The sequence below is a fragment of the Sinohyriopsis cumingii genome, chromosome 3, assembly GCF_028554795.1.
Source record: "Sinohyriopsis cumingii isolate HCF-2022 chromosome 3, ASM2855479v2, whole genome shotgun sequence".
Lineage (NCBI taxonomy): Eukaryota > Metazoa > Mollusca > Bivalvia > Unionida > Unionidae > Sinohyriopsis > Sinohyriopsis cumingii.
The window spans coordinates 97888990-97906921 of NC_142963.1; the positions used below are offsets into that span (position 1 = coordinate 97888990).

The 17932-nt window shown below is 34.7% G+C and overlaps 1 protein-coding gene across 6 annotated transcripts in view; it reads left to right on the forward strand.

The window, feature by feature from the left end:
- The window catches only part of LOC149803361 (uncharacterized), a 102836-nt gene that overhangs the window by 78138 nt on the left and 6766 nt on the right, over positions 1 to 17932 (forward strand). For all 6 annotated transcript variants that reach the window (XM_089953062.1, XM_089953064.1, XM_089953061.1 and 3 more), the window contains exons 14-17: positions 2645 to 2725; positions 8530 to 8577; positions 15922 to 15978; positions 16847 to 16921. In XM_089953062.1, the coding sequence (XP_089809188.1) occupies positions 2645 to 2725; positions 8530 to 8577; positions 15922 to 15978; positions 16847 to 16921 (261 nt within the window). The remainder of the gene's footprint in view (positions 1 to 2644; positions 2726 to 8529; positions 8578 to 15921; positions 15979 to 16846; positions 16922 to 17932) is intronic.

Here is a 17932-nt window from a genome sequence, read left to right on the forward strand (position 1 = left end):
ACTCTTTGAAGGTAATCACTTTTAACTCTTTTACGCGGTAAAAACTTTCTGGTGTTAAATTCACGTAGTCTCCGGGATGGTGCTTATAATGGGCATGTATTGGCATATGTCTTTAAAACATGGGCATCTGACTCAAACTAAAGTAAAAAATATGTTACATATGTACGAAACATGTCATTTAAAAAGACAAAAACACTAATTGCTCCCATTACGTATTTAAGGGTGAAATACAGAATGATTTTGGCGAAATATTTGTCATATTTTGTCATATGTTCACATAGGCAAAATATATCCTTATATTTGTATAGGTAAAGACACAATATAATTCATCATGCCATGCGACTCTTCATTGTATGTGCCACCAGAGTTGTTGCTAGCAGCATAAAAAGCATGTTGTGAGCTTGAATTAGAAATGGAAATTGTGTCACCTTTCGGGCATGGATATTATTTACTTGCCGAACATATTAGATTCCCAATGTTTGCTTCTTTACGAAGTTATGTCCCTTTTACTGTAGCTTGACAACAATGAGAAAACCCCGGAGTGTTGCACCTCACAACTGGATCTACATTTGTGTTTAGAAAGGTTCAATATTTTACTGCAGCAGATAGGTTCACCCCAAATCAACAGTTCTCTTAAATCGTTGTAATCTTCTGATCAGAAAATAATTGTGATTGAAATTAAGATAGACTACCGAAAAGAGAGGTAGCTTGATGGGCATGCAGCCGGATGAGTTTAATCTTCGAAGCTTCAATTCAGAAGTTAATTTAGTATAAACTATCACGCGTTTGTACCACGCAATGAAATATATTTGGTATTAACGTAAGAAAATAAAATAACCATGTGTAAACATATGTTTACGTGCTTTTTAAAACAAAAGAATTTTCCTTTTCTGAGAATCAGCATACGTGTGAATGACTACTTTAAAATCATTTTTAAAGGCATCCTTTGTAAATACTGCAAGTTATTACGACTCTCTTGACATAAACTAAGTAGCAGTATAAAGCAAAACTAACAATTTTTGTGAAAATTAAGAAATAATGTAATTATCAAGGTTATTAAAAGATCATTTAAAAGGACCTTTAGTACCATGAATCGAATCAGCAATAGTCCTTCAAAGTTCTGGTCATGTCCAAAAGAATCGAATGTTCCAAATGAATTTAAAATTCTCGATTTTACTGGTATGCCAACAGTTATAATATACCACAATGACATTTTTCAGACCTCATTTGGATAAATTCACAATAGTCGCAGAATAATATTCTAGTCCAATGCGCACTTTGTAATTCCAATGAATAATCTAAACAAATGTTTCCTTTCAAATGATATCTAAACACAAAATCAAATACATCTGCCGACTGTTTGTTAAACAAAAATATAGGTAAATAAGATGATGAATTGTCGAGACCTACTTAATTATATAGAATCATAAAAAGTGAAAACAAATTTTGAGCCTACCAGCTACGTGACATTTTGTATGTATCCCACATCGTAAAAGAACCCATCGCACCTAACCCATCCAATGGGAAATAATTTAATTCTTCTAAGAACCCAACTGAACGATCTATCCAATGGTAAACAACCCCTAACTTGTGACAGGGTTTATTATTAAATGTATTACAAATGATCGTACACATATAAGTAAACACATATTTACACCATTCTACTCAGCCTACACTTCTATCTTAAAATAAAATTTTATACCCTTGACCAAATATTAGCTATCTAATATCTTTATCATAGATGACCATTACAATTTACAGTCATTGACAAAAATTACAGTGGCCGAGTGGTCTAAAGCGCTCACCGTTCCGGATCACTGCCATCTCACCTCTGTCTGCGTATGTTCGAGTCCAAGGCTCGGCTAGCGTGGGTACGTGGGAAAGCCTGCCAGTAGCTTCTCGTGGGTCGGTGGTTCTTTCCGGGGTTTTCCCAGGTTCTTCCTCCACCATTAATACTGGCCGCCATGTATAGCCTATCTTATACCCGACAACAACAACAACAACGACAAAAATTACACATAATACAGTATACAGTCATGTACCAGGAGTTACAAGAAATAAAGATATATATAGCAAGGCTCATGGATGAATCTGGAACAAATAACCAGAATGATAAATATGAGTCTTCACAATATGTGCGGTTACCCTGAACTAATATCTAATTATGGCAATGCTTGAGATTCTAGCTATGTAAATAGTATGGCAGGAATTGGGGTGGGGGGCGGTCTGGGTTTTCTGGACATCCCCACCCGAAACAAACAACTTCGACACACAAATTACAGTCAAATGAAATGTGACATTCATTTATCCTTTTATTTTGTGTATAATGCACACATTGAGCAAATAGACATATAGATATTTGTTTTGATGACCTTTGTAGGCAGTCAGAGCCCTTTTGAAATTTTGGAAACACCTCCTTCTTTCAACACCTGACCTGATACGGCCCTGAATAGTTGAAAAAAGTAATTGTCAATGATACGAATTGATATATCTAGGTTCAATATGATAATAGCCTTTATTTTACATATTCATAAACAATTTAGCGCATAGCCTCAAAGACCCTTGACCAATTTACCTCTACATTGTTCTCCGTTTATACAAGCGAGGAATGCATGGTGTATATTGCTTTAATATTTAATTACAGATACCTTTAGAGATTATCAACAATCTACAAGACATTGCGCTTGCACCGGCATTGATGTACAACGAAACCCAGTCAATCTTCGTACGTATATTGTTAAACTGACTCTCAGTGGCGTACTAAGAATAAATGGTGTCCGGGTGCTCGTGGCGTAAACGGCGCTCAAGGCGAGGAGGATGGCCCATAGGGCCAGAATACAAGGCTTAAATGACCAAAGCTGGGGGAGGTTCTTAGGAGGAGATGATGCCACTGTGAGCACCTAGGGGTGTTGGGGAAGCGCTTTGCGGGGAATGGGAGGTGCCCTGGTCTCCAACGGTTTGCCTGCGTTACGTAATTTGCTGAAAGGTCGGGATTCAAGAGTAACAAATGTAGAAACATATAATTTTGGTCATTTTCGAAACAAACATTTTATCAGCATTTTTGGCGCCCCATTAATACGCTACTGCTGACTCAATGATTTGTATTGTTAATATACCTAACAATCACATAACGACCGCTAGTTCCGAAGGAAAAATTATTATTTTAAAGTTAAAGGTACTATGTATACCGAAGTTGCATCTTTCTATATGTCAATCGATTTATTTTCCTTTGTTACATTCATTTCTCTCTTTCCTCTCTTCCTTTCGATGGATCAGATCTACTTTCCGACGTACTTTTTAATCACGGATAGAGGATAGATCAAAGAAGCCATGATTACTTAAATAAAAGGAGATTTGTTATTAATATAATCTCTTTATATATATATATATATATATATATATATATATATATATATATATATATATATATATATATATATATATATATATATATATATATATATATATATATATGTGTGTGTGTGTGTGTGTGTGTGTGTGTGTGTGTAACAAACTGACAACGAGAAGTGGAAAACATGTTTCTCACTAGCCTGGGTGATTTCGATTCTGAGTCTTTTCAACAGCAAACACAAAACAGAGACATACAAACAATAAGCACAGAACTTCTACTGGGATAAAGACTTGAAAACAATTTATATTTGGATTATTTGGCTTTAACGTAACTGATGGTATTGTAATCATTTCATATAGACTTACAAACGGATGAGCCATATCAGCATTTGTTTCTATCACGTAAATTGATGTAACCATAAATAATGTCCGGGATATTTCGCTGTTTTCATAGTAATCAAAGAGTGTCTAATGAGCAGAATGTTTAAAAAAAATGTCATTGTTCTAGTTGTAAAAGTTTTTTCGTGTATGTGTCCTGCTAGTTTTCTTGAATTTGGCTGCTTGATTTCAATGTTCTAAAGTGACGTATCCAGTAAAATGTCTTTCCGTTCCTGGTTGTGAGCTGGGGTTGTGCGCAATTCCAGTTAGTGTTGCATCACTTAAAGTGTGGTCAGGGGAAGAGAAGTGTCCTGTAACTGACTCTGTCATGCTTCTTTTGTCATCCTATCAAATATTGATCCTTTTGTGTAGGTTTTGAGTTTCTTCCATATAATGATGGTCCCATATCTTACTTGTTATCAGTAAAATACATTATCTGTTTTGCTCGTTTTATCAGGATCATGTATATTCAATTTTTTGCTCATTGCTGTGCTAGAAGATGTGTGGTTTCTGTTATACGTTGACAGTTTTCTTTACCTTTAATCACCACAGGAATCAGATTTGCTAGTGCGGTTTTGGCTTTATGTTGCGTTAGCTTCCTTCTGGCTATGATGCCTATGCTACTGGTTTGTTTGAGAGGAATAACTTTAGTGTGTCATAAGATTCCAATATAGGTTATTGTTTCTGGATGATTTTATGTACTTTAGGGTTGTCTGGATGGTACTTCTGTATAAATGGTATACGATCGACCTTCTCCTTCGCTCTAGTTTTAGTAGATCATTCGGATTATTTGTTTAGCTCTTTGTGTTGCCTCAGAAAATCAAGTCTTTGTCGTAGCCTCGGTTCATCTTATGTTCAGGTAACTCTTAAGATCCCTTTTTGATCGTTTCCTCGTCGGAGCAGCTAAATACGTAACACCTGGATATACGGGATGTTCCGAATGCAATGTTACGGATGGCGACTGAACGGGTGAACATAATGGAGCTTATTAATTGGTTCAGAGTGGATGTGTATATGGACATATAAATGAACATTCCCTGGCTAATGAGAAACTAGTTTTACATTTATCGTAATCAATCCCTGGCACAAGCGATCCTTTACTGTACTTGAAAAGACGGTCATTGCGAGACCCAATGCGCCACGTTGACAGCGGGGCCCGGCCGGTGAAGTTACTGTAGTATGCCTATTTATTTTGTCGATTGGAGCACGCGGTGACCCAAAGGCACGGGTACTGAGGCACCTCCGTGCTAGCCTTTCCATAAGGCAGGTCTTTCTGGTCCGAATACCAACAAACACCATCTAAAACTGTTGGACATCTATTTTTATTCATTAACCCAGTGCTGGATTAATAAAAATAAGCATTCATTGATCTTTATAACTATTTTATGGCAAGAAAGAAGCAGGAACATTTTTTTAATTGCACATCTATGTGCGCTGTGGTTGTCGGTAATAGGAAAAATTGTCACAGACAGAAAGACAGAGGACAAAGAACTACAATGTGAATTTTCACAATTATTAGCTACAGGTAGGACAAAAAGTCACACTTTGAATTTTGTGATGTTGCAGGTTTTTATATGAACTTCACAGTTTTACTAATTGCACCTTCTTCATTGATATATTAACACAATAAACATAGTATGAGCGGTATTATGTTTTAATATTTTCAAGGTATCTTTAGCAGTTTGTAAAGAAATAAGTGTATATATAGTACTAACAAAATAATCACATTGTTGTAACTATTGCTGCTAATGCCAACGATCGTTAGTGATTTGTTTTAATGGTTAACACAGTCCTAGTCTGATAATTGTTGGTGCATTGCAATGTATCGTGTTAGTCGGATGTTAAAATGAACACCACAAAGAAACTCGCGAATGGCATTCCTGCCTGACATATGATCAGTACACAAATTTTGTAGTCTCTTCTGTAGTATTACTAGTATTGTGTTACTCCCTTTATGCCTTTGGTTTCCAACTGCATCTTGTAGCACTACTATGATTACTGTGGCAGGTCCATAGGCTTGGGAACGATGAGCTTACAGAGGTGTACACTTAGTATTCCATCCCTTACATACGTTATTGGTACGCGGGTAAACCTGAATAGTAGCTGTGTGTATACTTCATACGACTGGTGGAAACAAAGGTTGTACTAGTGGTTAGGGCGTCCGCCTTGCATGCGGGAGTTCGCCGGTTCGAACCCCAGCCAAATAACACCAACGACTTATAAAAATGGTACTAACGGCTGCCTCGCTACGGGCTCAGCATTAGCATAACAGGTTAGTGTCAGGACTGGTCGACATGGTGTCAGGATAATGTGACTGAATGGGACATCATGTTACATGTCTGCGGCATGATACCCCAGTGCTAGACATCACGATAAACTGCAACACTGCAAACATCGTAGCGATATCACTATAAGATTGTTAATACTACATTAAAAATCCTAATCACGCACACACAGACACAAATACAAACACACTCACAGTGGTAATGTTCTTCGTATTGTCAGAGGAAGATGACTCTGGTCTGTACGCTCTCTCTCTCTCTCTCTCTCTCTCTCTCTCTATCTCTCTCTCTCTCAGTCTTTCTCCCTCTCTCTCTCTCTCTCTCTCTCTCTCTCTCTCTCTCTCTCTCTCTCAACCCTATGAAATGAACCACAACATAGGTGTCGAAATAGTTCTTCAACCTCTGGCTGTTCTTTTGCCGAGATAACTGGTATGTGATCTATACCTTCCGGCCATTGGTGTATTGGTAAAACAATCTAATGTATCCACATGGCTGCAGAATAAGCGGACATCATGTAGTGGCTGGTCAATTTTATCTTATATGCAGACCTAGCTCAGTACATTTTCAGGTCCGCGTAATTAAATGTAGATAAAGCTACCTAACTAGTTTTAAATACTTCGTGTGAAACAAATTATATACTGTTATCTACATTTAATGACGCTGACCTGAACATTGACTGTGATACAGATAGGATAAAATTCTCAATGCTGTGTGAAATGAACAACGACAGAAAACACTTATCCATGCACACAGACTATATAACTATACACTTCATAGTCTTCCAACTCTCTTAACAACTACAGAAAACGTAGAAAAAGCCAGAAATGTGTTATGTCAAACATGCTTTATTCTAATTTTGTTATGCATATCCATTGTGCCCCAGTTGAATAAAAAATATATCTTCAATATTTAATGCCAAATAATGCAATTACCAGCCAGAAGGAATCGTTTATCAGTTAACACATTAATCCATAAGCAAATTTCACTGTAGCACTTCCATTTTTCCAAGACAGAAAAATAAATTGTCAAAGGATCCTTGAACTTGAAAGTTTCGCAGATGGTTATCCGCTAGGGTCCCTATTTCGAGGGTCTTTTATACACGGGGGTAATTTTACAATTAATATTAAGGACAATACAAATGTGTCACAAATAGTTCACATCCTCCAAAGAAAAGGAGAGTTATATACGATAGTGACACAGATCACTAATTACCTGTGGATACCCCTTGCATGGACATTCATGCTACATGTAACATTTCGTTATAATAATAGCCTATACCATACTACATAGATGTCCGCCCAGTATCGTTCCATTATCTACAATATAATTTTCTAAATTGGAACAGATGAAAATGGAACATATATTAAATGTGATAATACCTCAATACTATGCAACGTTTTTTGTTGTTAGTTTTTGGCTCACGCATAAAAACTGTGTACTTTGGATGACACGGTCTCGCCACAGTCCTCATTAACATATTTGTTTTAATGCACCGTATATTAACACTTGCATGTGAACTATATTGCACAAATGAGAAGTTCTGTTTTACTTTAAAGAAAATTATTGGGTGAGAGAAAGAGTATACGTTGGGTTTTGGACCGAGACAAGGAAACCTAGTCTCGGGGTTACGTTATATGTCTCCCCCCTCGGCAAGCCTCGTGGAGAGACAAATAATGTAGCCCCTTGACTTAATTTGCTAAACAATTACCCTTCTTATGTGAAGCAACCATTTAAATGCGATCATATTTAGTACAGGTAAAACCCGTTTTAACGAAACTCGTTATAACATGATTTTGCTTATAAAGCGATGGCAGCATGGCTTCCATATTTTAATTTAAGGTGACCTCACTTTGAAATATATTTGATGTAAAACTCGGCGAGCAAAACAAATTATATATGATCATGAGGTTAGTTAGAACTGATGACGCTGAAATTTAAATGCATATGTTCTATGGGGAAGGTTTTTTGAAATTTTTTTAATGTGATCCCGCTTATATCGCAATGCTATTCTTTGGACCCCGAGCATCGCATTATAACGGGTTTAACCCGTAATAATTGAGGATACTAGAATATAATGATTTTAATATATATTTTTCAGAAATGAATGTTTGAAAACTCAAGGTGAGACCTTATGGTCTATATGCACATTATCACTAGAATAACTCAGATAGTCACTGTTTGTCCTCTGACTTTCTGTCCGTTACTGTGGTTGTAATTTGTGTCATTGTTTAAATGCCAACATGAGAACAACACAAACTATCATTTTAATCAAGAATGAATTTTGTATGTGAATTGTTCGCTGTTATTCATCTTATTGGCAAGGAAGTGCAAAACGCATTCTGCATATCACATTTGTAAATCGTAACATCACTAGTAATTTTAAATTTGTTCCAAGCTCTAGTTTTCATGATGAGAAAATATATCATGAGAAGCTTCAAGTAGTTCCTCCACCGTATGCAGATATTGTGCGTCATCTTGATCGTGCGATACTAACCAGTATTGACATTTGTCATTTCAGCGAATTTAGACCAAAATTACTGCAGGCAGCACCATACACACTACCAACGTAAGTATTCGAAGCTAAATCAATAAAAAAAACTATCTTTATGTGCAGAAATTGGAAAATAAACAAAAACATGTTCATGTTCAATTGCCATAAGGTATTCCTATTCTTTAAAGCCGGTAATCCCTGACATGATATATTTTTTGTGTGCAAATATTCTAATTCATCATAGCATACTATTGAGTGGAATATCAAAATACAACAGTCATTCAAAATTTGCATCATATGTCAGTAATAAGAAAGCAAAGCTCATCTTATTTGTACAGGCAAGGTAACTGTAGCACACTTTATGTTATTAGTGGTCGACAATATCAAAGATACATATTTTCACTTCGACTGCTGCTGCAGACGAGTTCTATTTCTATGCTTTTGCTTTTACTAGTAGTAGTGGTAGTTAAGCAACAGTTGATGCAAAAATAGTCAACAATTCTAATTGTAAAAGAAAAGAAGAAAAGAAGAAGATCAAGCTATTTTAGAACTAAATCACGCTTATCAGCAGTATATAAATTGTTAATGTGCATTGATCGACAATCAGATATGTAAACGCATTATACAGAAAGACCGTGGCCCCTTTCCCCAAGAGATTTTAACATTTAAGACCGTGGCCCCTTTCACCAGGAGATTTTAACGTTTTGCGTATCACTTCAGCTTAGAAATTTCACTAACAATAATTAGTCACGTTTAGTCGATAGCTTTCCTTACATTTTTTACGTAATTTCACCGCAACACCGAGGTAAGTGCAAAGTTTCTCGTAAGTTCATTTGTGGAGAGCGTGTGTCAGATGGGATCATTCTGGTAAACTCCATTATATTCAATAAATGCTGTATAGTTGTTATTTCTTGAATTTTAATTATATTTTTTTTGTTCAGTGTAAACGATTAACATCTAAAAATGTTGCTATGCCTAATGATTACGCTTGACTTAGTTCATTCACCCATAAATATATGCAAGTGAGACATTAATACCAGTTTTATTTAGATACCGTCCACAACCACAGCAAAAAATGACAATTTGTATACAGGCTATCAGGGCCAGGATTTATTGCTGTTATTTAGAGTGTCATTTCATCCTGTGTGATCAGAAATGAGAGAAATTAAATGAGATATTAAGATACGGAAAAATGTATTCCAGTAGACTTCAAGTTCTTTTCCAAAGATATTATGCATTACATCAAACATCTTCCTACGTGTTTGTAAGAAACGCTGTCATCATTCTTACTCCTTTGGTAATTAAAACTGTCGATAATAATTCAATGACAATACAAATAATAAGTGTTCTTTCTACAAATGACTCTAATCATAATCATTACCTTCATAATCAAATTGTTGTATATTCAGCAAACTTAAATTAATACGTGTTTTAGCAATTGTTACAAATTAGAATATCCTAATATTAACTATATGGCCTTCAGCAAATTAAAGAAAGTAATACATAAGAGACATCAATGTTATTGAAGAGAGCAACGTTCTGCAAAAATATCTTAATAGTTAATATCCATATCATTCGTATAGAATTTAGTTACGATTGGATATTATTGTATAGACATACTAATATTTTATTCCTGCTGCTTTATGATGATTCGATAGAAATACTAATAAACTATTCCCGCTTGTTTATGTTCTCGTCTCCGTTGAAATAGCCAGTTCGAGCAATAATTTCTTAAAGCTGCGAATATTATCATTAACACTCTGTACAGAAGCATTGATACATTTATGTAAACCTAAGCGAACTATTGTCATAGCAAAATATGTATACCTTTGGCAACATTTGACAATATGGTGCACAGCGAACGGTACAAAAATTCAAATTACCGTGTCCAAATTTGATCATATGGTGCAGAGTGCATGGTAATAATGGTGTCAACTTTTCGCAAAAACCACATGATCATGGTTGTATCCATTATGAAACAGGGAGATACTCATTCCAATAACGGTTGGAAATTCGTAACCAATCTATGGAATAAGATGAAAAATGCTGTTTACAAATCTCATTATTTAAACATTTTAATTCCACTTTCTTCAGTCCTTCTATTAGAGTTTATCGTTCTCTACAGATCGATTATTATCCTTTCCTCCTTATAAATAATTACTATCTATCTACTACATTACTGAAACGATTTGAATGTTAAAGTACAAGTCTATCTACCGTATCTTTCTTTAATTTATTGTGCATATGTTTGAATCGTGACATTCAGAGATCTCGAAACAGTAGCTCTTTACTCTTCTTGCATTTAAAAAATGCCTGTGAGCCAAATATGAATTTCTTATCAAGTGTGCTGGTTTACAGAGATCACGTGATCAAAACAAGGCAAGGAATATGCATCTAGTATGATATCCAAGCTAACAGACACGTATTTAAATCACGGAAAGAAAACATTCGCATAATTTTGGGTGTTTAAAAGCTGTATAAATAGAAGAATTGAAATGAATTTCAATTGTCAGGAATATATGTATAATTAGGTCCTGATGTAGAGACAATATAATACATTATTTTCAATTATCTATGCGTTATGTATCCATTCCCTCAACTATCTTCCAAGAATAATGCCAAAATGCGAGACATTGCAATGCTGGTGTCGTCTTTCAAATCGAAAACAAAATCTGAACCTTTGTACTATTGCATTATTCTGAAACTTGTGAGATTTAATGTTTAGAGAGTGGGAACAGCATTTTCTATAATAACGTGAATCCCGCCCTAGCGGTGAACTGTTGGGGAATACATTCACACAACATACACTTACGTGACAAGAAAAGGGGAATATAGCAACCATGAGAGAAGAAGTAGGCTCAGTCCGCATTAATAATAATAATAATAATAATAATAATACATTTTAACGGACATACCACATAATCAAAATGGATTAATATATAATAAATGTGGCCAACATGTACATATATGAACAATGTACCATACACAGGTATATACATTTATTCATGTCATAAGTCATACATACATTATTAAAATATTCACAGATTATCTTTAGATACAATAATGAAATACATAAAATAATGTATTGGAAGGCTTTAATATATCGTTCCAACTGGTCGAAAAACAGTTTCTTTAATGAAGCTTTAAACTATGTAAGATAATTGAAAGGTGTCCGCTTAATTTGGTTCTCGTTATCTAGAGGTTGACAGCCCTCGATGCTATTGCCCGGTTCGAGTAAATATAGATATAAGTGGTGAAACTTATAGGTGGAATAGATTGAGATCTGAGCAGAGATATAGAACAGACCAACCCGAGCCCCTCCCCCCCCATACATGTAAACAACAATTTAATCAATTACATAAAACAACTGAGAGAACTCTTTACATCTGGAATAAACTCTGCTTCTAGAAATAAAACTTTCACCGAATTACAAAGAACAAAAATATATTTAAATAAAGTAGCCGATCTGTTTTCCTGATAGATTTAGTTCATCATAGGATCGAGTGAACAATCAAAGTCAATGCCTTGTACAATTGCATAACCTGTTCCTCCGGTTCACTGAACATTTACTGTAGCTGTTCTTTCGACTTCCGTCTGTTAAGCCTATTTCGGTCCTCAACGCTATGCGTAGCACGTAGAATCACAGATACATGGATCTCAGGATAAGTACGTCTCACTATACGTCTCAGGATACGCCTCAGAATACGTCTCAGAGATAATACGTCACAGGATGCGTCTGAGAGATAATACGTCACAGGAAACGTCTCAGAATGCCTCTCATAGATAATACGTCGCAGGATACGTTCCAGAGATAATACGTCGCAGGATACCTCTCAGGGATAATACGTCGCAGGAGCTATTTTCTCCATTTTAAAAAATATAAATAGAGACAACCTAAATTTTTTGTTGTTTATGATACAGGGACTTGCATTATCCCCCTCTCGTTATTAGATCTTAATATTGGTGCCAAACAGATGCTAAGGCTATCAGTCGGCTCCACATGTCCTATAATGACCGTATGTAGCTTAATGGCTAATTCATCACGCATTAACATCACGTATTAACACCACACGAGGCATAACGGTTCCGAGCCAGCCTCAATTTACACAAGCAAATAAATGAAATACATTAGATGACTTACTACGTCATGTTCGGCGAATACGCACTCAACCTTAATCATACGTAAAATCTAAATTCGGTGAATTCACACGGATTCTTGTAACTCATATATTAACTAATGGAATGCATGAAATTCTTAGAACCTAATTCTTATGCAAAAGAATCAAATATATCTGTCGCCTTTTTCCAGAGGCGCCAAAGTAGTGGTCAACTTGACCTTGTAGTTTGAGTAACAGTGTTCTGCGATCTTTCAATTTCGACATTTACACTATAAAATCGAAGTTAGCTTTTGTCTCCACCTGTCCTATGTTGGCTATATAAACTAATGCTTAATTAAGAATGAAATTCTCCCCTCGAAAAGACATTACCGCTCATGGCAGTATTTCGATTTGATACGCGCCTGTCCCCATAAATCTAATTAATTGTTCTCTGGACTCACCTAATGTGTTCTTCATAGATCGCCAGAAATTTCACCCCTTCAAAAATTGCATATCCTCAGGCGTACGGAATTCCAAAAGTAGGCACTGGTACAGTGAAACAACATTTGAGATAGTTTGTTTTTACGACCAGTGAATCTGGAGGGAGATATTAGTCGTTGATTGTAGATCGCGTTCACTATCTGATGATATTTATTCAATAAAGTTAGAGATTTAATCTGGAGAAATATTGCTTAGACGCTTACATTTCATTATTTAATTTATAATAAAGACCGCATTCGAGGTAGTGGCAATAGGAAATTTTAGAATTATTGGTGCGTTCCGTTACTGGTGTTTTTAAGTTCTGGATAGATTATAATAATGATAAGAAAATATATAAATTAAAAGGTGTAATTTATTTACACTTCTTAGTAATTATTACATATTCCATACTATTTGTAGGAGATTTTACTTTTTTCTTTAATTACAATTATCCACAATTTCTGCGTTGTTATGATGTAAAATCGTAATTATGATGAATATGAATATAGATTTGTCATTTCTCACACTAACTTCAAAATTATTAAGTTTTATTTTTCTTCTAATATTTATACGTTTCTTGGGATCTTCCACCACCTTTGCTCAGGTAATCACTCCTCTGTTCCATAATCAAAGGTTATCAAACACGTATATGGAAATGACCTTAGTATTTCAAAGTCATTGAACTCACCATATCTGAGTTTTGATTTTGTTGGCCCATCTATTTAACTATTTGTGTCCCAGTAGACGGATTGAATCGTGTACTAAACTTAAATAAAGCAACAATAATTAGAGATAGAAACCGGGAACACGTTATCTTATCAATCATATGTTCTAACGAAATCCAAATATCTTTTTTCGCGTTCTCACATGTGTGGTATGCTGAGTGTGATGGGAGGACAACATTGTCTTGAGGCAGAATGAGGAAACCACTCAACGTATGATTGAGAAAGTGGCGTGAATTCCTAACCTTGGTGTTGAAAGAAGGCCTACTTCACGAACATGACAACATAAATGTATCTTAAAAAAGGAGAAGAAAGAAAACAAGCATAATTTTTCTGGCAAGGTCATACATGTTCCGTCAGTGCTAGAAACATAACCAACGGAATAGGACTGATACTTGGAAATGCTTCAAGTGTATGGAACAGACGAGACGAAAGAACCACTGAATGCAGCAATTGATCAGGCCTTGTGGTCACGAATGTAGGTTCATGCAGATGTAAATGATGTATTCAACTATGCATAATGTCTAAAAATAAGGGAGATGAATGCTGCATCGTTGGATACGCGCGTCTTCAATAAAGCCTTATGTAATTACAAAAAACATCTAATGCAAGTACAGAATGTCTTATGCAATTACAAAATGCCTAATACAAGTATGTTGTCATTATATTGCAATATAATCCCTCATTACCTAATATAGGCCTTATAATTAATAAATATTTGAGTCTCTAAATTTATCAAATAAAAATAGCATATAAACACTTTATAAAATAAAACCAATTCTTGCTTATAGGAGACCAAATAATTTGCAAATTTTTTTAAATAGAACAAACAAACAAAAATTGAAGAAGATATATTTCGTCATGTAAAGGTAACAGACATTGATTGGTGCTGTCAATGTGCAAATATAAGACAAAGTACATCCTCTAGTAGCCCCAATACATACAAAGTATTTTCTCCACGTTATAACACTAACTGCGTATCAACTTATGTGATTTCTTTGATAACCTGAAGAAAATGTATCATTCATTATGTTCTACAAACACTCAAACAAATTTCTAGGAGATTGAATAATCATCGCTTTCATATAAAAAATTAAAGAAATCCCATGTCCATGGAGACATGAATAAACTCATAAAAGAAAGTTATTGGATTCATACGTTAGATACTTTGTGTACTAATGGCCTTAATATCAAGGCACAATATAAACTTATATAAAATGTTAATAAAAATGTATTAGTTGTATATCCTATATACAAATATAATTTATGTATGACTGTTTGTCCCTATTTTATTACTTTATTATTGCAATTATGAAAGGCTCAATTTAATTACAAAATTAGGATCTTGACACTTTTCTGATAAGAACGGCTTGTTGTAGTAAATTAATAAATAAAATATAAAACTCAGTACCAAGTGATTTCTGTATATTGCACAGAAAATGGTTTAAAACAAGAAGACCAAATTATTAGCTGTAAACAGAAGAACAAACTCGAATAAAGAACGCTATACATTGGACAAGTGAGTGAAATATCAAAAACCTAATGTATATAACTAACATTGCAGTGCAAACATAAATATCGTGTAGTGTTTAAAGGGCCAGAGAAAATATCTTGGAGCACCAACGTAATCAAAGAGGATTAAACGTCCAGACAGTTCAATCTAGAAAAGGGGCATTTGGTAGACTGAGTCACAAGATCAAATAGACAGCCTAAAACACATAGTATATTACTTATGCCATACGCTACTCTGAAAGTGGCAACCCTTGTTTAACCAGGTTATTAGGACAGTCTTCGGAATTTTAGACTGGGGGAAGTTGCATGTCTATGAATAATGAAATGCTGCATGTAAGGAAGAAAAACAACGAAAAAAACTAAGCGAAGGAAACGATGAACAAGAAGATGAGAAAAAAGAAAATAGCAAAGTTTTCTTTCCCAACTAATTCGAAAGATCCAAACTATTATTTTTTAAAATTTTATTCTTATTTTTCATATTTTCTCAAAAATGTCGGTACCTCATATATATACACGAACATGCAAAAATGTTTATTAAGAACCTTAAGAATATTACATCGGATTTTACGGCAAATTTGTTACCAAAATATTATTTCCGGCTTTTTCAGACCTCCTTGATGAAATGTATACACTCAGTCCATCGCCTTGCAGGTCTCACCAGTACAGTAAGAATACACTAAATTTCAATACATTATTTTCATGCATGAAAGTAGCAACAGTAGACTACAGATATTAAGTCGATGAAACCTTTAAATAAAAGCAACTAGTGTCTTTGTCACGTTCTGTGTTCTTAGATTTACCTATTTTCGTTCAGTACTTGCTCACATAATAAATTCCTACGTTCATCGAATTAGCAATTACATTATACGAGGTAGTTCATTTGGTAGATATTCAGATTCGTAATCGTTATCAAAAGGTCGCGGGTTGCATATCTACCCAAGCCAACCTTGGTATGTTTTTCAGGAAGAGCACTTAGTTCCCATTTCGTCGGCATGATATAGCCAATAATGTGTTAAAACATCCGTTAACCAACAGAGCAAAATCAATGAATATATTTAAGTGATTACTTTTCCGTATTCTACAGGATGTGTGTATGCCTTTCTTTAAAGGACACTTTTAAAATTCATCTGTCCAAACGTTTGTGAGACAAAGATCTTTTGAACGTAGCGTCATTGTATTTGCAGTTAGCGCTACATCTTTGTAATTATTTACACTACTTTATATTGCTTTGTTCAGCAATCATAATACTAATAAACCAGTTACATCCATTCAACCTGGAATGTTGTTTTTGGGGTGGGGTAGAGTGTTGGTTACTTTCATTTCCTCAAAATCACTACCAATAAATGAATTTATCTGTAAAGAAGAATCACCAGTTAATTAAAATAAATCCCTATGTTTTTGTAATCCCCTCATATATCTATATCTAGATTTTTAAGATAAGGTTGAAAATATTAATTTTGCTTATTTGTTTTGACTATTTGTACTTCATTTACTGGAATTACGTATTATATCTTGAAACCTCTTTTATTTCAGTGTGGAAATATTTCAACGAAATAAGTTATGATCCTATTAGAGATTGCAAAGTAGATTTCATTCTTCATGCAGCAGGTACTGTTTTTTCAAATATTTGAATATTCTCGGGTGGGTAATATTTGAATATTCGCGGGTGGGTAATATTTGTTTATTGTTTATTTATCATTTCATGTATTGTCTTTTATACAATTATTTGTTTGTTATTTTATTATGCTCGATAGATTGTTGAGCCAAAAGTTGATATCTCATAATGTCGAGATGCAATAAAATGGACAACACTATATGTTAATGTATGACAGGGTGGACATGTTATTAAATGTACAACATTATGCAATGAATAATCTCAAATAGTGTCGAGGTATAATAAAATGTACAGTCAGTATACATAATGTCACACTGCACGAATAAAGAAATTAATTCCATATAATAGAGACTATCACATGCTGAATATAACAAAATATATCAATGCCAATAAAATAATAGAATTAGGGTTCATTGGAAATATACTTGTACGTTTATGCTTGAAACCAGTAAGAGTTGTTATTATATGCTCATTTTTCCCCCGTTAACTTTACATTGTCAGAATCGTTCAGTATTACCCGATACTGAACTCGCGCGACAATACACATATAGCATTTTACGTGCATAAAGGAACTACTTTCTATTGTAAACAAGCAATGACGCAGACGCCAGCACTTTTGATTTGTACACTCGCGTAAGAGGCTCTTTACATTGTGGTTGTTTAAATTTGTTTCTGAATGAACTAAAAAGATGTTTCGTGGACTGCCAAATGCCAGAAGCTTTGGAACATTCCGCGTTGATACAATGTTACGGATTTAGGCTAGCTACATTATATAACAGACGCAAGAAAAGAGGTCCTTACAAATAACATATAAGTGACAAGTCACATACTCTCTTCTTTAGCTGGTGATAAGAATGGCAAAATAAAATATACTTACAGTTTTACATCCTGAATTTCCTCAAAATGTATTTTCTTAGTTTTTCAAATCCGTATTACATGAGCCATGTTTTCTATCTGGATTACACATATTGAAATTGTGCTGTAATTTCGATAAGTGCAACTGC